Source organism: Nothobranchius furzeri, chromosome 6 (genome assembly GCF_043380555.1).
Source record: "Nothobranchius furzeri strain GRZ-AD chromosome 6, NfurGRZ-RIMD1, whole genome shotgun sequence".
Taxonomy (NCBI): domain Eukaryota; kingdom Metazoa; phylum Chordata; class Actinopteri; order Cyprinodontiformes; family Nothobranchiidae; genus Nothobranchius; species Nothobranchius furzeri.
The window spans coordinates 25,153,724-25,174,560 of NC_091746.1; the positions used below are offsets into that span (position 1 = coordinate 25,153,724).

Sequence of the window (20,837 nt, forward strand, 5' to 3'; positions counted from 1 at the left end):
GTTGTAAGATTCTGTCACTTCCTCACATCAGCACCAAAAATGTCTGCAACATAAAATAATCTCCGTGGCCTTCCGGCTGAAACAAAACAGTCCTTGGACAGATACAGAATTTGGGAGTATCACATATCTTTACATACCTCAATTCACCGAAACAGTCGACCGCAAAAGTGTCATGTGCAGCTTTACCGGGAAAAGTCATGAATAATTTAAAAGTATGAAACGCAATCAGGTTCCTGAGGACAAAAACTACAAAAACACATCCCGTAAAACAACAGCCAGCAAGTCAGTGTAATAACTAAACACGCACATTCCTGCTTCCGGAGCTTTTATCTTTGTCATTTGCTGCTCTCTTGTTTTTTTAAGGTTATTGAAATATATTTTTAAAGCCCAAATCAGGAAGATTTTGACTGGAATAAGGGGGGAAATAATTCATCGCTTAACCTGAGATAATCCAGCCAGAATGTGTGATTTTATTGGTTCTTTACTGGCTGAATCAGTGTGACAGAGCCAATCATGGCAGAGATCCCAGCAGGAGGAAGACGAAGGCCAAGAGCATCCCATCTGCGGATGGATTTACCGTCAGTGGAGTAAAAACCTACGCTTTAAGGTCTGGATGACCTCACAGGGAATTTCTGTCAAACCTTTACTAGTTAAAGTAGGACAGATATGGTGCTGGTGCGTAGACACTGATGCTACATAACTGAGGGGAATGACGTGCAAAATTAAAACCCAGTAACTGTTTTATAGCAGTGTTTTACTTGATTCTGCAAAAGCAACTACATCTAATGTTATGCTTTAGGAAACTGTGACATCACAGTGCCCGTCATAAGGGTTCCGGTTCCCTGGCCTTGCAGCGCACTCTGGACTGGTGTGTAAACAGCTCGTCTTCAGATGTGTTCTCAAACGTTTTCAGCAGATGCAGAAGTAAAGATGGTTGACAAGCAGACAAAACGTGCAACTGTCCAGAAAAACTCTGGGAGGAAAAGGACCTGCAGATCAGGAGCACTAGTGAGGGCAGAGGCCTCAAGAAAAAACACAGGATCTGCAGATACAACGCAACACCACCAGAGGTCAGTGTTGTACAAATGTAGGTTAGCCCAGCTGGAAAGACTTAATGCAGAGGTGTTTTCTAAATAATTAAGATGATCTTTATGGAATAACTTGGTTCCACAGCAGTGAATTTATTACTAAATGTGAGAAGAGTTTGTTTATTTTATGTTGTTTAGCCTCTATCCAGCGCAGAGCCATATTGGCAACAAAAACATTATGTCATCTAATTTTTGTGTTAGCCTCATATCAGCAGCTGTAACTGGTGGGAAAAGTAAAATATATTAATAATAATAATAATAATAATAATACATTTTATTTGTAGCACCTTTCAGGACTCTCAAAGTCGCTTTACAGAAATTGCATAATACAGATAAAACAGTCCTCAGCAAGTTAAAATTACAAATCAGTCAATCAATTAAACAAATACAAGTTAAAAGTGAAAACCAGTAAGTGCTAAAATACTAGACTAAAGGTCAAAAATAAAAATATAAACAAATACATCAAGTAATCAGTCAATATAACGTTATCATAAAGATATACATTACCCATTAAAATCTACAAAGTAAAGCTGAATTACAAACACAATCAACTAAAATCAAATTAGGCATATTCAGTTGTGCTTGGGTTTTCAAAGATGATCTAGTTTTGGCTTCTTTCTGATCTTAGAAGCAAAACTTTAAGGCTGACCTAACAACAAAACGTGGATCAAACGATCATAGAAATAGAATCATAGAAATGCGATTAGTTTTACATAAAACATGAACTTTATGTGCTCTATTGTTGGGGGATCTACTCGAAAAATAGATGACTCATCTCAAGTAGTTTTATCCTCATAAATATAAGTTAATAAATAAACAAAAACCGTGGTCATCATAATTTGTGACATCTGTGAAATCAATGTCTTTGCATGAGTTGAATGTAGCTCTACCTGCAGCTATGCATCTGCAGCAGAGCACGAACAAACCCCGATGTGCTGCTTTTAATGTCCAAAAATACCAAAAAAATTTCTAAACATTGCTCGTCTCGTCTTCTTCCGCCTATCCGGGTCACGGAGCAGCATCTCAACGAGGGAGTTCCAGACCGTCCTCTCCCCGGCCACCTCCACCAGCTCCTTCGGTAGGGCCCCAAAGTGTTTCTGGGCCAGTTCGGAGATGTACTTTCTCTAACGTGTCCTGGGTGGACCAGGGGGCCTCCTGCTGGCTGAAACATGCCTGAAACACCTCCCTAGGGAGGAGTCCAGGAGGCGTCCTAACAAGACGCCCAAACCACCTCAACCGAGTCCTCTCGATATGGAGGTGCAGCGGCTCTACTCTGAGTCTCTCCCGAATGTCCGAGTTTCTCACCCTATCCCTAACGCTGAGCCCGGCCGCCCCGCGGAGAAAACTCATTTCGGCCGCTTGCATCTGCGATCTCGTTCTTTCGGTCATTACCCAAAGCTCATGACCGCAGGTGAGGACTGGGAGGTAGATGGATTTACTTGAAATAATGAGAAATGAGTTTGTTACTGAAGTTGTTTATTTTCAATCTATTTTAAAACATTGTGAAAAAAACATGAACGTTTGCAGTTTTACACTGAAGTCAAATGAAGGATCCTTTAGACAAAGAACCAAAACGAAACAGAACAATAACTGCAGCAACATTTGGACCTGAAAACACGAATCTAGTCCTTAGCATGAACAAGGAGAGTAAGTTATGGTTCTGACATTTGGGTTATAGCCAGACCCTCTCGGAGAGACGCCAGAGCCTGGACGGCCTCCAGGAGCTCTTGGTTGAGCTTAGCGCAGCTATCCAGAACCTCGAAAAGCTCCTGGATCTTCCCCTGCATATCATCGCTGTTCTTCTCGTAGACTTTGTACATGTCCTCCCTCATCTTCTGGCACACCTCTGTCACCTGAAAGAGTGAAATGATCCGACCACAAACCAGATCAGAAAAACAATCGTAACTTGGGCCTCATGCGTAAAACACAACAGTACCTTCTCTTGTAACTTCTCGTGAAAGCTGTCCATCACTTGCTGGTCGCTTGTGCGGTTCTGGTTAATTTTTTCCACCAGTTCCTGCGCTCGTCTGCTGATGTTCCCTGTGCTTGAGCTGTAACTTATTAAATCAGAACCGAATACCAGCGGGTGACGTTCTGAGGTCTCAACACAACAGACGTACTCTTCTTTGGACCGGACTTGCTGCTGGTCATTTGGTACACTTTCATTTATAAGGCCATGCTTGGATTACTACCCAACTACATCTGTGACTTCATCTGACGCTGCAGTTAGTGTTCTGTCTGCTCGTACCGAACTGGGCTAAAGGGCTTTCGTTCGCTATGCTCCTTCTGCACAGAACAGGCTGCAGAAAAACTGGAAATTAACAGAGTTTATCTCCTTGAATTCATCTAAAACCAGACTGAGAGCCCTTGAGATGAACTCCCTGTGTCGTAACTGCCTTCTTTAATTTTGCACATAACATGTCTGTATAACTGAAACATCTGTAACTGTAACTTTTGCTGCCTCTCGGCCAGGACTCCCCTGAAAATGAGGTTTTTAATCTCAATGGGACCTTCCTGGTTAAATAAAGAATACATACATACATACATACATACATACAAACAAACATACATACATACATACATACATACATACATACATACATACATAAATAAATAAATAAATAATGTACTGGCACTGCTGCTCTTGCATCTCCGTCGTGTTGCTGGTTGAGGATTCTTCTCTCGATGAATCAAATCCTGCGCCTTCTGACTGTAAGACGGTCCAAAACAAACATAAGCGTAGCGTGAGAAAAACAGTCAAACCAAATGACAGAAAACATGAAACCTTTCACAGCATTTAGCAGATTTGTTTGTGTTTTTTTTTATTCTAAATCTTTCAAAAGTGAATAAATGAAGTACACTTTATGCTTGGGGCTTACATCACACGCTGATGGGACTGGTTAATGGTAAATCGCCTGCATTTGTATAGTCGAAGTTCCCCAAAGCGTTTTTCACTATGGTCGTTCACCATTGATGGTGATGAGCTGTACTGTCACCACAGACTGACAGGCACAAGGTCACACAGTCATTGGCATTGGTCCTTCTGACCACTGGCCAGCCCATTAATTACAGGGCAACCATTCAGCTTCATGTCACTACATCCATAAATCTCCTTTTTGGTCTTCCTCGTGTCTCCTGCTTTGCAGTTCCAACATAAACATCCTTCTATCGATCTGTCCACCATCCCTCTTCTCTATTTTGCCCAAACCATCTGTCTGGCCTCTCCGATCGTATCTCCTAATCCGAACACGAGTTGTCCCTCCGATGGACTCATTCCTGATCCTATCCATCTTTGTCACTCCCAAAGAGAATCTCAACATCCTCCCACCTTCTCCTTAATGCCGCTGTCTCTAAACCAACTCAGATCCCTGTCACCTCTCTGTTCACTTGGGTCTTTCTTGCATTTTTTGTTAGCAAAATATTTAACATGGTTGACAAATCAACAATTTCTAGACACAATTGTGCATCTTGCCCACACGGTTTTATATATCCTTTATGTTATTTTAGTGTTTTCCTTACCATCCTGGATACTTCATGTTCTCCATGGGAGGTGGATGGAAACTCTTCAAAGCAAAAATCCATTATGACCTGAAGTAATCCAGAAAAATCAAGATTAAATAACATTTTTCATCCAATTATCACGTAAAGCTGCTCTCGAGCCTCAGCATAAAAAAGAGATGTACCTGTTGTGATCAATCAGACGTCTTTTAATTAAAAATAAAAATACTTTTGTAAATCTGTCCTTTATTTACCAGTCATAATCATTCCTATTTGTGGTTGTTTATGGCAGCAGGATGTAAAATTAAACATAACTATCTTATATTCAAGTCAACATGATCTCACTCTGAATTTTAGAGCTTTGCAATAAAGTAAATAACTCTGATTTAAACTCGGTGTTCACATGTCAAATCTAAATCTATCAATAATAAAAATAAAAACACAGCTTTGATCAATTAAATCTACTTTAATAAACAACTTAACTTCTTGTCACTCAGCAATGTTTGAGCTAGCAACTATATCCCTTTAGATACTCCTCCAGTTTAGCTTTACATGTAACAAAACACAAAAAAGACGTTTCTTATGTAAACCATTACGTGTTTTAATAAAATTAACGACTAAAAGAAGGATAAAATAAACAAATCCACCAAAGTAACTTGCTGCCAAATGCTAACTGCAGCTAGCTTGTTACATGCTAACGTCTGGCTAGCTAGCTCATGTGCCTTTTTCAACAAATAAATCTACAAATCCCGCTTATTTTTCACATTGACACTAGTTTACCTCAAAACCCGAACGTAGAATGTATTTTTGTAGCAAATATATTTGTATTTTGTGTGTATTTGGTTAGCATGTGAAGCTGGTCTCACCTAGCTAGCATCTGCACCACAACCTCCAGTTAAACAACACTCCACTTAGGAAACCTGCTGTTATAAAAAAAAAAGTTTTGTTTTAAACATTATTATTAGCTTCGTAAATGAGGTAAGCTTAAATATGCATACTGAATTATAAATGTGTTTTTGGATTAGGGACTATTTTCTGTTGGATTTATTTGGTCTAGTAAATTCAGGTGTTCCAATGTATTCTTTAAGTTAAGGCATTTTTATTAAATACCTGTATACATTTTCTATGTATTTGTATTTAGAGTAATTATTTTTAGACGTGTGGTTGTGAGTCTTTTATCTGTGGAGACAGGAGTCACAAGGCTGCTGTGGATTAAATGCCCTCCTCTTCTCTGGGCTGGGATTGGGTATCGGGGTTGGGATGAGGTGATGATTGATCTCTGTGGTGATTTGATGTAATCCCTCTCTCTTCCTCTCCCTCCCTCTGTGACTGCCTTCAGTCTGGATTATGTCAGGACAGAGGAAACAGCACTGGTCGCTGGAAATGTCACGATGTCTCTTCAGCTGATGAGATGCTGCTTTGAAGAATACGATTCTGATCAGAGGGTTTATGGTGTCCTTACATACACATCAACGAAAAACAGCAAAAATCCAAATGTGTTTGCTCTTGAAATTGCAAAGTAAACTCCAGCCTTGGATAGGTGAGTGAAATTATTCATTAATATAACATTTTTAACTTTAGATTTGTATAATCACAGCTATTGTCTGCATTTTAGGAAGTTTCCTCTCCACAGGAAAAGAAAACTTCACCTGGGAGCTGTGTTTCTCTGAATGCATCAGAGTATTTACTCATCAGTGGAGGAAGTAGAAGCTCCTGTGAAAATATGGACAGCTTCAACGAGACAGACGCCACAGGACAATCGTTCCAGTATCTGGTACAAAATGTGGAGCCGCTGTACAAGCAGTACAAGCCTCCACCCAGGGACCTCATCCAGTTGCCCAAATCAGTGCTCTACCTTCTCATGGCTGCCCTGGTCGTGGTCGCCGTGGCGTATGCTATCGTCGGTCATCTCATTAAAGATCTCATGCTGGATATAACAGGTACTTGGCTCAGCCAGAGGCAACACATAAGCTGTACAACAGAATTCTTGATCTGAGCATGAGCAATTCAGGCTTTTAGCTGCTGTCCACTCTCAAACATCAAAAATTGTAGGACTGAGTGATGTAACAGGTTTATGGTGCTTCTTTAAACACCGATCAAATGTTTAGATCTAGGTTCAGAACTTAGCTGTGTGTTTCTGTTGGCCATGTGGCGGTCTGGTGGTCTGGAGTGCACCTTCGTCCCTAGCTGTGACGGATCTAGGATTCTTCTGATTATGGGGCCATTGAGGGGACACAATATTCATGGAGTGGCCAAGTTTTTGTCCCAACATCCTTACGCAGGATTTCACGCTGGAAATATCTATTTGGCTCATCAGCACCCCTAGTGTTGGACGTGGAATTGCATCCACCTTTAATCTGATCATGCACAAAGGACAGATGATTGACAGGACAGGGGCACTTCAGAGAGCCAATCAGATTTCAGCAGGGGCCATTTCCCCTGTGGCCTCACTTCTATTTGTATAATATTTGCTCCACATTTAGGATCCTGAAGAGTCTGAAACACACGCAGCAGATTTTACAGGTTACATACAACTATTTACAATAACAGTCGACTTTATATTTCTTTCTTTGTGTGTCTGATATAAAGCACCACAGGTAAGAGCCATCTCTCTTGTGGTACAGTGGTTTGTGATGCAATGCATTGTGGGATAATTTCCTGTTCCAAGTCTGCAGAAGGATGCATTGATGCATCCTCACTGCAGCGGGCTGTGCAAGAACACATCTGGGAACTTGAGCGAGCTTGCCATGATACGTACTTAGGATTGGAACAGTACTTGGACCATCACTGATGACATTTCACAAGTACATGAGTACACAAGTTCAGACGAGTGTGTGTATTCAGAAACGGCCATGTTTTCGTTCTGAGAATCAAGGAGAAGTTGGCATGGAGAAATCAACAAAAAGTGTTCTGCTTATGATGTTGCTGGGCTGTAACAAATGACCCAAACCCACAGAAGAACATCAGGGTGAAAACCTGCTCCCTCAGTTTTTGCTGTTTGATCTAAGCATGTTTTATTAAAACAGGATGTATTGTCACAGCACCTTCTCAGGGTTCTGTAGCCGCCCAAGGTGCTTCACAACACAGTCATCCACCCATTCACACGCTGCATAACCGAAGTGAAATGTCTTCATGTGATTTAGAAACCTCATCAAAGCTTCTCAACATCGTAGATTCATGTTTTCATTTGTAGATGATTCCTAACTCCTGGTGTTTCATTTAATTCTGTTTACCTGCCCAATCTGAGAGCAAAAACCAAGCTAAACGCAACACCTGCTGCACCGTGGCACCAATGTTAATGCTAGATTTTCACAACCTCAGACACCTTTTGGGCTCATAGGGTTGAGCTCTGACTAGATGTTAACATTTCTCCCTGATTGTTAAGAGTTGGAATTATTCTGACTGCTGCCTGAATGTCTTTGCTCAAACCCTTAAAGAGCAAGTCACCCCCTATCAGAGTATAACTCCACTCCCACTTCCTGTTTGAAAAATGCAACAAATGCTGTTGCCTAGCAGACCGAGAGGGCGGAGCCGCTAACAAATACACACACAAACAGGCTCACAGCGACATTGTGACATCATATGGTACCAGCTAACGGTCTAGGGTACCTCTTAGCCAATAGCGATGGCAGATATAAATCCAAATGCAGTGCAAAACTATTGACTACACGTGTCTGCAGCACGATTAGACACGCATTTATGTAGTTTATCAGAAAAAAAAGAGTTGATTTAGGGGTGACTTGCTCTTTAACAGTCCCATCCTCTTCTCTGAGGACAACACGTTATTATTTGTTTTTGTGTTGCATACGATAACAAATGTTTTTGTGATCTTGGAGAAAAAATTGAACCATTTTCAAATGACCTTATTTTAACATTTTGTTTGCTTACAGACTGTTTGCTAGGGCCGCTGGAGGAGGAGCTAAAAAAAGATGGAGAGGGTGAGGGGGTCAACCCCCTCCACATGCCACCGGCACTGACCCACTCCCACCCAAACGCCTTCCATGTGTGGGACCAGGATGACATCATCATCCCCATCACGCCCCCCACTGACAGCCCGATGGCCAGCCCTCTGCTGTCTGTCATCCCATACATCCCATCCTTTTTCCCCACCGCCCTCAACGTGAGCACCCCTCCCCACAACCAGCCCCTCCCAAAGGAGAGCGATGCTTAAGGCAAGAAATGGAACGCACCCCTTAGTCCTCAGGTCCAGGTTTCACATCTTTTCTCCAGCGACTCCTCGGTCACGTTGGAAACAAACGTCCAGACTCTCCTTACTCCTTCTCTGGGAAGAGTGAGAAAAGGGATTTTAAGGATCCACTTCCTTTGTGTCGAGGCGAAAGGCAGAAAATCCTCCCGGCGCTCCAGCTGGAGCAGAGCTGGGAAAGCCAGTTGGACTGCCTTCATTTGTTGTTTCCCCCAGTGGATTTGTGCCAAACCCGACATCACAGCCGCAGAACCGCCACATTCATCCGGTTGCAGGATCTTTATACAGCTTCCACGAGGAAGCTGGGTCTAAAGAGCTTCTGCTCACCCACCTAATCCCCACGTATAATTAGCTCATGTTTGGATATTAACAGGAACGCTGACCTCGGTTAATGCTGGATCACCTGAAAATCACACCTCAAAGCTTTAACTGAACTCTTCTTACGTGTTTTCATGTGTTGTTGGAGTAAAAACACCCAAAGATGGAAAAGGAGAAGTTTCTCCACAGAAGGGACGTGTCGTTTTTGCATCAAATGAAAGTAAAGGACGGTTTCCATGGTTACGTATGCTGACACAGTCCTATTCTGCTTCTAAAAATTCCCTTAAGAAGATTGGCCTTGCTTGTTAGGATGAAGATAATTCAATTAGTTAAGGCAGAGGTGTCCAATCCTGGTCCTGGAGGGCCGGTATCCAGCAGGTTTTGTGGTTTTTCTACTCAAACAGACTTGATTCGATGGTTGAAACACCTGTGCAGCAGCTCATCAGGCTCTGCAGAAGCCTGTTAATTAGCTGCTGATTGAAATCAGGTGTGATGAAACAGAGTTCAAACTAAAACATGCAGGACACCGGCCCTCCAGGACCAGGATTGGATACCCCTGAGTTAAGGTGACCACTTCAACATGACTGTGTGCTAAAGATCCAAAGAGTTGGAGAAGAAAGGAAACATCCACATCAGGTTACATTCCTCCTAACATGAGTTCTTACAAAGGTTAGAAAGGTTCCTTCTGAAGGCATTTTAGCAGGGGCGCCTCCAGAAAATTTTGATAGGGGTGGCCAGATGGGGCCAAAGAAATTTTTGGGGTGGCACACCAAATTGGTGGTTGTGGTAACTCTGGTTGAGTTTAGCCTGTGGCGATGTGCTGCATTGCGTCCTTATTCATTTTTATTACAATAACAGTACGTATCCAAAACATTTAACTTAAATTTTACAAACACAAACATTTTATGGCCTGGCCTGTATTTGATATAGCACCTTCTAGAGTCCTGGAACCCCTCAAGGTGCTTTACAACACAATCAGTCATTCACCCATTCACACACAAATTCACACACTGGTGGGGATGAGCTACGATGTAGCCACAGCTGCCCTGGGGCGCACTGACAGAGGTGAGGCTGCCGAGCACTGGCGCCACCGGTCCCGCCGACCACCACCAGCAGGCAACGTGGGTTAAGTGTCTTGCCCAAGGACACAACGACAGCGACAGACTGAGCGGAGCTCGAACCTGCAACCTTCCGATTACGGGGCGAGCACTTAACTCCTGTGCCACCGTCATAGAAAAATACATTTCAGTTATTTAAAATGTTATCCATAATTTAATTTAAAAATGAATTTTTTTAGGTTAATTCACCTGTTGCTGTGTTCACAAAAAAAACTATGGAGATAAAAATGTTTTAAAATGGTGAGCAGCAGAAACAAATGTATTTAAAAAAATTCTGATTATTTATTTACTCATTAATTGTAATATTTTATTTTGTTTGACAATTATGTCTTGAATAAACAAGAACGATGTATGGTTTGACTGAACATTAATATGATTTGTTAACACTGGCTTTTCCTGGGGGAGCCAGCAATTTTCCAGGGGTGGCCATGGCCACCCCTGGCCACCCCTTGGGGGCGTCCTTGCATTTTAGAGGCTGTAAAATTGATGAAACATCACAACAAAATGGCATTAATGCTGATTTATTTGTTAGACATGTTTGTGTTCTGTGTGGAATGAAACAGCGGAAACGTGGAGCGCTCTTTATCAGCATTAAATAAATCGTGTTACACAACAGAAAATACCAGATTTCTGGGTCCATTTTTAAGCAGGATTTGGGCTCAGATGCAAAAATCTGGGGCTGTTTGAAACACACAAGACTTCAATGACTTTAATCTGTGTTTTTACATCAATTCCTACAGGTTTCTCCTGTAAAGTATTAATTATTTCTATTATTATTCATATTAATAATATTCTGGAGGTCTCAGCTGACATTGCTGATCTAATCGGTGAAAACCAGAGTGCTGGTGTTTGGTTAGGTAGGGAGATTATGGGTGAGATTAGATGAGCAGCTTGGAAGCAAAACAGCCTTTTTATTAAATCTGAGCTTTAGAACGAGATGATTGGAGCACCGTGGCCAAACCTGAGAGGATGAATGTCAGAATCTCAAAATGTTGCTCCGGCTGTCGATCGAGTATCAACAGGAGAATCTGGACAGTTTTCTTTAATTATTTTATTTATTTATTTTTTCCGTGTCCTGTCTGGCTGTGAAGCAAACAGAATTGGTGTCTGAATGCTGGTAACAAGCCTTACAGATTTACTCTCAGGTGGAGCATCAAAGCGTCTGCTTTTAATGTCACGCCTGATACTTAAAACTTTATTGTTGTTGTTTTGGAATGCTTGTAATTCCGACCAGACACGGAGACAGAGGTGAAAGAGAAAGGAAAAGACAAAAGGTGGGGAGAAGGGGGGAAGGGGGTGTATGAATGTTTTTCATGGCGCGGTATGTGGGAGGAAACCGGAGCGCCCAGAGAAGACCCACACATGCATTTGGAGAACATGCGGACACTATTCAGAAACCGTGCAGCCCGCTCAACCGAATGTGACCGAAAAAAAAAAACACTGAACCTAATCCTCGTCTGCAGACAAAACATTAAAGCTGCGGCGGCCGTGGTCAGCACAGCTGGAACCTGTGAACCAGAGCGGGAACCGGGATTGATCACATCGACAGGAAGCTGGAGGCAGCAGGCCCAAACTGGAACTTTTGACACAATCACAGTTTACCTGTCGTTAAAACAAGGACACACATTCCATCTGACAGGGTTGAACCCACATGACACTGATGTCTCCGCTCTGTTCCACCTGGATCAGGCGATCTGCAGAGGATGAGTCAGCAGTTTGTTTAAAAACGTGAACTCTGAATGAGAGCGGCGTTCTCACGAACTTTAAACTCTGATTTCAGATCAGCAGATTCTCCATAAACCAGCCCGCGCTGCTGCTCAGCTGACTGATGAGTCAGCATCAGCTGATTTATCTAAACAAAAACAAAAATCCTGAGCTTTCTTCTAACACTGAGGAAAGAAACAGGTTGTACGACTCCCTACAACCAACACAGCCGCACGTGATTTCTTTTTTTTTAATGGTCTTTCATCATCGACCTCTTCTGTCGTCCTTTCCAAAGACCTCCTTTAAACGGTGAAACTGAAAATACAGGATTGTTCAGTTAGAACAAATACAGTAATGTGCAGCAAAAACAGAGACGAATAAATACCTCGTTGGCTTAAAACAAAAGGGAATCCATCTTTCTTCTTCAGTCCTTTCATTAGTTATTTCTTTAGCAATGGACTGAATGCTTTCAGTCCGTGCTCAGCTGTCTGCTTGCCAGCACCTTCTTCTTCTTGAAAAAGGCAGGCTGGATGCCAAAAGGCGTATTGCTGCCACAACAACCAACACAGCCTAACCAGCGCCACACCCATGCACACATAGCCGCCATCAGCAAAACCCCCACCACCACCAGCAGCACTCACCCCAGTGAACAGCCTTGTAAGAAAACTTACCCCACTACCATCACCCCCATCACCCACCATCACCAAGGGCGCCCCATTACCCACAGCAGACCCAGGCCCCCCAACCCCGCGCCAACACACAGTCCCCCAAACCTCCTTGGGGGACACGTCACCAAACCCCAAAAAGGTCTCTGCAGAAAACATCCGACTTGTTGGTCGCTACATGCTTCGCTCTCCACAAGGCCTCTACCAGAAAGGCCAAAAACTTCCTCTTATCCTTCACCACCACCACACCCACCCCCTCATCCGCACCACCCGCCGATTGACGCCCCGAACCCAACCCACCACCACTCTTAACCCACATACGACGCACTGCCTCCACACATGACACCTCATGCTCCGCCTGAAACTTTTCCACCTCCACCGCCGACCCATACACCTCACAACCCCTAAAAGCAGCCTGATGGGCCCCACCACGATTACAGCAGCGGAACGGCCGATCACAGTCTTCACACACCTGCTTTGCATCCATCATTAAAGGTGTGGCTGGCAGAGCAGCTCAAATGTAGCTTTTCAAAATAAAAGTCCATGTACAGGAAACACAAAACAGCCTTCCTTTTCAACCCTGCTCTGTGGAGCTGAGTGAGTTTCAGAGGCGGTTCGATAAACATGATTAGTTTAAAACCAAACCATGACTGTGCAAAAAGAAACAAAAAAGGGAAGTGAAACGTTAGACGGACAAAAAAAGGAAAGAAATTAAAGAAGAAACAAATTGCATTCTCCTCCACCTCTTCATGCGCTCGCCACCTCTAAACCCACATTTCCCGTCATCTCCGTATGCAAATAAAACGCTTGCTGCGTACCTTTTTACTCCTCCAGTCACGAGTGAATAAATGTTCATATTATTTAGAGTTTTTCTGCAAGGTTTTCTTCGCTAGATATCTCCGGCTTTCCTTATGTTTTTGAGTGGCGGCCTCCTGACCAATCACAAGCTTGAATTCTCTCTCTTGTTCAACAGACTTTTAGAAAAGCGGGCTTGACTCCGACCGTGCTTGCCAGCTTGATGGGGCGCCCTCACAAGGACGGATAAAGGCATTGCGTGTCTCCGGATCGATGCGGACGCATAAACTAGGCTTAAGCCCCTCCCCCAGGGTACGACTCACAAGGCACTCATTCCTACTGGAGACCGCTGCACTTGTATCCGTTAAAGGAGTGAACCGCACCTTTAATGCAAAAACTGCATTGAAGGTTTTAAGACGTAAAGAAAGTATCAAACTGAACCTTAGTGCTTTTAAAAACTCAAACATGAAGAAAACATATTTTATTGCTGATTAAGACGTACTGTGTAGGCCTGATAGAGCTTAGAAGTGTTTCTATTATTTACTTTTATCTTAATTTGCTCTCTCTGCACGGCAGGAAGTTGCATCAACGATGATCTGGACTCCAACACTGACCCCTCAGGTCGTGTTTATTGTAGTTTGGTCACAAAGAGCCACTCTGAGAGGCCGAAGAGCCTCGTGGCTCCAGAACGGAGACCTGTGGAGGTTTTCTTCAGGGGGATTTACGCAGGTAAGCAGGATCCTCACCTGACCTTTATCCTCAGATGACCTCAGCCATCTTCTTTAGCTCTGGCTGGGATCCGTCAGTCCTGCTCTTAGGCTGATGGCGCATTACACTAACAGACTGAAATACAACCTAATTGGATCTGGAACACCCCCAACGTGTGACCTCATCATGGTCTTTAATGGCGACCACAGCAGGCAGAAGCAAATGCATCTAATCAGCGTTAAAACGATCAACAATCCGAGTAAAACGGTAGAAAACAGCTGCTTCTGGGTTCCAGGTTAATTGCCATCGGGTGGCTTAGTTTATGGGGAACGCTTCGGCTACCCGTCTGCCGTCGTTCTGGCTAATCCGCTGTTGGCAGGCCAGCTCGTTCCCTGTGACGAATCAAAGAACAGAACAGTCTTGTCCCCCCGTGCCCTTCAGCAGCAGCCACACGCGATTTAAATCATCTAAATGAGGAGAAATCCATTTTAATTATGGAAGAAAGACTTTCTCTTCACCTACAGCTGCTGGTTTTAGTAGATTTTTCTGACAACGATGCTTCATTTGGTACCAGAAAGAATAAAAACTCTATTATTGCCATACAGGTCGTTTTACTTGGGAACAAAAAAATTTATTTTTCTTTATCTGACAAAACAACAGAAGCCCTCCCTGATCTGTGACGAGGCTTTAATGAACAGACCCGGGTCTCTAATCTGCACCAGGATTTAGTTTAAAGACCAGTCGTGTCCGACCTGACGTCACGCGCACTTTGTTGTTTTATTGATGCAAATGACAACGTTCACCAGCTGATTCTGGACACGTGGTTTCATCCACTGGACCAGAACCGATACCAAACGTCTTGTTCTCAGAGGAATTGTCGGTGATAACAAATCCTGTGAAGTTTGTCAGATCAAGCAAACCAAAGATTACAAAACACATTTATTTAGCACACATTTAAGTCAAATAAAATAGATTTCTTTAAAACGTTAAAAATCACTGACAGTACAAAGTTAAAGCAGGATGATTGATTTGCTTCTGCGGAATAATCCCAGCTTCTCCCGTTGCGGGTCTACCGGAACTCCCTCTGGGACAGGACGGTCCGGTACAGAGAGGTGCCCGTCGCCTGGAAGAAGGTCAGGATCAGCTTGTTCTTGGTGACTTCTGCGTGAACGAAGCCTCCGAGCGTTGAAGCCTGGCCCGTGAAGAACTTTAAGGAGCCCTTAGGGACGTGGTTCCAGTGCCGAATGTCAGGATCTAGGAAGTTTCCAGCGCCGCTCACCACGTAGCCCACTCCAGACTCCTCCAGGTACTGTGGAAAAGCGAAGCTATGAAATAAACGCACGTGCTTTTGAAACGATCTGCGCTCCTAGACCCACCTGCAGGTTGTGATCGTGGCCGCAGACGTAAGCGGTGACGTTGTGTTCGATCAGCAGAGGGCGAAGACTTTTGAGTAAACACTCTGTGGGCCCGTGCTCCGACACTGACCAGACGGGATAGTGGCCTGCCACCAACAGGAAGTCTGCTCTGGAGCGAGCCAGTCGCTCCTGCAGCCAGACCAGCTGACGGTTGGCCTCCACGGCGTACGCGGGTCCTCTGGGCTGCTCGTCCACAAAGTCGTCCGAGTTACCGCACAGCACGATCGTGTCGAGCATGATGATGGTCAGAGTCTTCCCCGTGTTGGGAATGCGGAAGTTCAGCTCGTAATAGTAAGATGGGAATTTCCTGGAAAAGAATGTCAGACCTTTAGTTTGTTGTTTGGGAGCTTGTTTTTGCAGATCCGTCACCGGCTGCTCACCATCGGTCAGATTTAAGAGAGTAGTCAATCTGGGCTTTGACGTTCCCTGCATGGTCGTGATTCCCAGCCAGAACATACCACGGCACTCTGAGGGACTTTGCCGAGTAGACGGACTCAAAGGTTTCCTGATGGGGGAGGGATTCAGATAAATATCTGCCGCCGTTACGCTATTTCAGGTTATCACCTCACACCAGATGCTTCGCTGACCTGAAAGCGAGGGGAGTCCACGCTGTCCACACCTCTGTAGTAGAAATTATCTCCAAGGGCCAGGACGAAGTCAGCTCCCATCTGCTCCGCCACTGCATTCATCTCGTTAGCCGTCGTCTTCTGCACAGCGGTGACGTATGGCGGGTACGGCAGCCCGCCCCAGTCGCCTACAGCCAGGAACTTAATGGAGGTTCTGTTTCCTGGAGAGGCACAAAAACAAAAACCCATCAGGAGCAGGAACTTCCTGTTAGACGTCTGCAGGAGTCGTCGCTCAGGGGTACTCACCACCATTGTTCTCCAGCTCTTGGAAGACAGCCGGGAAGCAGTATGTCACTGTCACGGCAGCAGCTAGGGCGGTTAGCAGCGTCAGAGCCATCTACAGAGAATAACAGACGTTCACGATCAGCTGACTGGGACACAAGTGAAAAGAAACGAGAAGAGAAGCAAAAACCAAGAATTCATCGTCTGGAAGAGCGAGTTTAGCAGCGCCTCAGCACACACCTCCTGCACTTCCTGCTTCTTCACTTCCGACTGCACTCAACGATCGTTTTATCCGACTGGTGGTGAATGGTTATTGGTCCAGCTCGATCAAATCAACACAACCATGTCAATGTGGCTGGAAGGGTCAGAGGTCAACGCTTGTTTATACCTTACTTCTTCTGAAAGACCATTTTAAGAGAAACAGTCCCGTTTAAGCTCAGCAGATAAAACACACAACTTCTACAGAAATGGTAACAAAAGGCAGTTTGAAGGTTGAACAGAGATGAAAACGCCAAAGACTTACGTCTGATGTCAGGAGAACAGCGCTCTGGACGCCTCCCTCCTCGTCTTTTATCAGCGCTGCAGGAGGAGCGGCAGGAGGCCACGCTGCAGAGGCATGATCATTGTTCACACCCTGACTCAGTGCCGGGACAACAAAGGGGTCATGTGTGAGCAACACGAGCCATTACGGCTCCCGTCTAGACGCTTGTTTTGTTTTTTCCATCTCAAGTACCAGCTTATAATTCTGTTAATCCAGAATGAAAGCATCTAAATGTGCCTTCGCTGTTTCTCTCCTGACTAAAACGTATAATAAAACACATTTCAAGTCAAACATAAAAAAAAACTTTTCAGTTTATTTGAATGTTTGAGGAATCTGATGGAGACGGGAATATCTCTGATCACGTGACATGCCTTCACCCCTCTCCAAACACATCTGATTCCATTTGATCAATGTAGCGAGGTGAACTCTGACTCCGTTAAATAATTCGCATTTGGTTGCGTCAGCTGGTCACACGTGTAGCCAAGGGTGCCCACAAGGGCCATGGCCACCCCTAGAAAACTTCTGCCCCCCCCCCCCCCCCCCCAATGTTAACAAATCATATTAATGTTCAGTCAAAGCAAATATTGATCTTGTTTGTTCAAGACATAATTGTCACAAAGCACATTACAATTAAAGAGTAAAGAAATAATCAGAATAAAAAAAAATATGTTTCCGCTGCTCACCATTTTAAACAAGTTTTTATCTCCATATTTTTTGTGAACACAGCAACAGGTGAGTTGACCTAAAAAATACAATTTTAAATTAAATTTGTGATAACATTTTAAAGGGATGTCATGGAAGTTTGACAGCCAAAACATGTATAGAAATAATAAATGTCTTCTTCATACATTCTCCTGCAATGCCCTGGTCCTGTAGAATGAGCCCTGGCATTTTTACTGTGATTGCCTGTTTTTCTGTAAAATCACAGAAAAAGAGAGATGCTCGGGTCGAGCAGGCTGCTTCATGCGCGTTCACGCTCAGGCATCGCCCGTAGCATTTGCTATCCGTAGCTTTAGCAGCAGAGAGAGAGGCAGTGCCACTTTGTCGCTGTTCCTAACGCCTAGTGACAAAGCTAGCTACATTTCTGAGGACCCTTAGCTACTTTCTGTAGAACTTTCTTCTAGATATTTCCTGCAAATTAGCAACAAAATTGCCATTTTCGCTCCAAACCGTTCTTTGGTTTGACGTTGTTTCAGCTGTCATCAAGGATATAAAAGTTACAGATACTGTAAATGTTACTAGAGTGTAGCTCACCTTGTAAGATGTCTGACTCCCATGCAGAAGACCTGGGTTTGATTCTGGATGTGAACATAGTTCATTTAGAGTTTCTTTTTTACATTAATGGTATATTTTTTTACAGTAAGATGCCCAAATTTTTATTTGACTCGCCGAACGGCATTGAATTCACAGATAAAAAAGATGTGGGTTCAACTTCATTTTGGAACAATTTTTCAAGCAAGGGAAGGGAATGATCTGAGCATGCAGGACTGACCCATCATAAACCTTTGTCGGCTGTGCTGAAGAGAAAGGTACAGAACCAAATTAATTAATTAGCTGCGTGTTCTGTCCTGTTGGCCACACACACACACTGGACTGTCTCAGCTATTATTTTCATTAAGGAGTGTGCACGTACAGCATGCGCGCCTCGTGCACGAGTCTACTATTGAAGCTGCCATTACGCTTTTGGCCTGAGGGGGCACTAGCGAGCATAAAAATTCAAAAGTCCATAAAGTCCCTCTAAGTAACTGAAATGTATTTTTCTAAAATGTTTGTATTTGTAAATTTTAAGTAAAACGTTTTGGATGCGTACTTTTGTTTTGGTAAAAACTAATAAAGGCGCAGTGCAGCGCATCGCTACAGACTAAATTCAACCAGAGTTACCACACGGAACAATTAGGTGTGCCACCCCAACAATTTCTTTGACCCCATCTGGCCAACCCATCAAAATTTTCTGAAGGCGCCCCTGCATGTAACACGTAAGCACACGGGCTAAAGGCGGTTTAAACGAGTACTCAAGCTCATATCGGAACTCCTCTGACGTCAGCTGGAGGTTCTTCTTTCAAGGAAACGGAAAACTTCTGATCGCAGCGCTTTAGCAAAAACCAGAGCCGCTGTGATGACATCAATCACCTTTTATTTCAAAACAACAAGAACTTTAAATCTGGACCTTTTTCTGCTAATGAGCCGAAACAGAAGATTAAAAAAAAAAAATCAACATAAACGAAGATCTGAAAAACTAAAAACATAACGGCGACAGAACAAAACTCCAACTCCACAGAAAACAGGATATGAAGGGTTGTTTTACAGAAGTGGCTTTTTAGGACTGAAGTCTCAGAGTGAAGCGGTGGGAGGATCAGAAGCTCGTGGCGTTGTATCCGGAATACGAGCCCTGGTGTTGTCCCTGGAAGCCCTGATAGGCGTTGAATCCCTGCTGACTCCCCCATGAAGACTGGTTCCCCCAGCCTGTAGAACGAGATCAAACATCGAGTCATTTTACCGCTCAGACAGCAGCAGCGCCACACACAAACCTCCTTTTCTCACCATATTCATTGTAGGAATGTCCTCCTGTGACAGAGCTGGGGTAAGCAGTGCTGTACATGTTATTGTCTCCCTGACTTTGGGTCAGCATCTTCTTCTTCTCGTCTCCGTAGCCGTAGCTGTACGGGCTCTGCTGATCACTGGGAGGAGGCATGGAGGTGAAGCCGTCCGGCTTGGTGCTGCCGGAGCTCGAGACGGGAGGGGAGGAGTAGGTGGAGGTGCTCTCGGGGTAAAAGGTGCCGTAGCCGGTGCCGCCCTGGGCGCTGCTCGTTGCTATGGCGCTGGCAGCGTTGCTCCCGTACAGCTTATCTGGGGGAGACCATTAAAGCGCGTCAGTGTCTCTGAGAGGAACTCCTGTTTTATTACAGACGGAAACATTTCTGCCGTGTTTACACAAAACTTGCTCCTACGCCTGGACGTGCTCACAAAGTCTGTCGAGAAAAACGACTTTTCATGATTTAATCGTATCTGAGCTGAAAACAGGAAAAGGTCTCCATCACAGAGAGAGACCGTGTAACACGATCAGTCACCCCGAGTTACACGTGCAAGCTGAACATGACAATATATGGTAAATGGCCTTCTAGAGTCCTGGAACCCCCCAAGGCGCTTTACAACACAATCGGTCATTCACACACTGATGGTGATGAGCTACGATGTAACCACAGCTGCCCCGGGGCGCACCGACAGAGGCGAGGCTGCCGTACACAGGCGTCGCCGGTCCCTCTGACCCAAGGACCCAACGACAGTGACAGACTGAGCGGGGCTCGAACCTGCAACCTTCCGATTGTGGGGCGAGCACCTGTGCCACCGTCGTCCACCATATCACCATAAACTTTGAAGCACGCGCGGTAATGATATTTATCGTGATATATTCTTTTCTTCTGTTGATGTAAAAAAAAAGGTTGGGAATCCTGTAAAAATGGAACGGCATTCACAGTCAGTAGCGTTAACGCAGACACGACTTCACTGCTGCCCAGAATCTTTTACTGAGGATGTTTTTCTGCTCAACACCTGACTCCTTAAACCCAAACCGGGTTTGTGTGGCCGACGTTACACCGTCAAATTTATAAGCGTGTCTTCATCCACGTGTTCCGGGCTGCAGCTGCTTTGGTCCGTCACGGTTGGCCGGTAGAGTCAAAACCACAAGCGGTGGCTAAATTTATACCCTCTCAACCGTAAACTGGTTATGCCGTGCGTTACTATTGAAGATCATGAGCTAGACCGCAAATCCTGTCTTTTTCTGTCCCGCTGTCCTCAGGATAACTTCTAGTTCCTGAAACAGAAGCAGCAGGGCAGAGTATCTGCAGGTTTAAGGGAGCCAAATTCAAGACTTTTAAAGACATTTTTTAAGGCGACTTTGACCAAATTTAAGCTATTTTAAAATGAACTTTAAGCTA

At 44.2% G+C, this 20,837-nt stretch overlaps 4 protein-coding genes across 8 annotated transcripts in view; 1 reads left to right on the forward strand and 3 right to left on the reverse strand.

Moving 5' to 3' along the window:
* Positions 1 to 2,547: 2,547 nt before the first annotated feature.
* Positions 2,548 to 5,538, reverse strand: syce2 (synaptonemal complex central element protein 2). 2 transcript variants are annotated; one of them, XM_070552068.1, is made up of 5 exons: positions 5,453 to 5,538; positions 4,608 to 4,676; positions 3,719 to 3,798; positions 3,025 to 3,145; positions 2,548 to 2,941 (listed from the first exon to the last, which is right to left on the reverse strand). In XM_070552068.1, exons 2-5 carry the CDS (start codon positions 4,668 to 4,670, stop codon positions 2,741 to 2,743), a joined length of 465 nt encoding a protein of 154 aa, XP_070408169.1. In that variant the 5' UTR covers positions 4,671 to 4,676; positions 5,453 to 5,538; the 3' UTR covers positions 2,548 to 2,740. The 2 variants fall into 2 exon arrangements, with proteins under 2 accessions (XP_070408169.1, XP_054599930.1); XM_054743955.2 differs by lacking the exon at positions 5,453 to 5,538 and adding an exon at positions 5,367 to 5,438.
* A 474-nt stretch (positions 5,539 to 6,012) lies between these two features.
* LOC139070273 (uncharacterized) lies at positions 6,013 to 8,879 on the forward strand. Its single transcript, XM_070552067.1, has 3 exons — positions 6,013 to 6,126; positions 6,202 to 6,526; positions 8,477 to 8,879. The coding sequence occupies exons 2-3, from the start codon at positions 6,310 to 6,312 to the stop codon at positions 8,755 to 8,757; spliced, it is 498 nt and encodes a 165-aa protein (XP_070408168.1). The 5' UTR covers positions 6,013 to 6,126; positions 6,202 to 6,309; the 3' UTR covers positions 8,758 to 8,879.
* A 6,145-nt stretch (positions 8,880 to 15,024) lies between these two features.
* acp5a (acid phosphatase 5a, tartrate resistant) lies at positions 15,025 to 16,995 on the reverse strand. 3 transcript variants are annotated; one of them, XM_015971258.3, is made up of 7 exons: positions 16,885 to 16,995; positions 16,602 to 16,759; positions 16,386 to 16,476; positions 16,101 to 16,300; positions 15,894 to 16,018; positions 15,475 to 15,820; positions 15,025 to 15,407 (listed from the first exon to the last, which is right to left on the reverse strand). In XM_015971258.3, the coding sequence occupies exons 3-7, from the start codon at positions 16,474 to 16,476 to the stop codon at positions 15,168 to 15,170; spliced, it is 1,002 nt and encodes a 333-aa protein (XP_015826744.3). In that variant the 5' UTR covers positions 16,602 to 16,759; positions 16,885 to 16,995; the 3' UTR covers positions 15,025 to 15,167. The 3 variants fall into 3 exon arrangements, with proteins under 3 accessions (XP_015826744.3, XP_015826736.3, XP_054599929.2); XM_015971250.3 differs by lacking the exon at positions 16,885 to 16,995 and having other exon boundaries at positions 16,602 to 16,814; XM_054743954.2 differs by lacking the exons at positions 16,602 to 16,759; positions 16,885 to 16,995 and having other exon boundaries at positions 16,386 to 16,595.
* A 2,024-nt stretch (positions 16,996 to 19,019) lies between these two features.
* Positions 19,020 to 20,837, reverse strand: part of LOC107393103 (interleukin enhancer-binding factor 3) — a 25,123-nt gene continuing 23,305 nt past the window's right edge. Inside the window, exons 19-20 of one of the 2 annotated variants that reach the window (XM_015971275.3) lie at positions 19,444 to 19,749; positions 19,020 to 19,365 (exon numbers count right to left, since the gene is read on the reverse strand). In XM_015971275.3, the coding sequence (XP_015826761.3) occupies positions 19,256 to 19,365; positions 19,444 to 19,749 (416 nt within the window). In that variant the 3' untranslated portion in view covers positions 19,020 to 19,255. The remainder of the gene's footprint in view (positions 19,366 to 19,443; positions 19,750 to 20,837) is intronic. The other variant, XM_015971293.3, reaches the window with a different exon arrangement.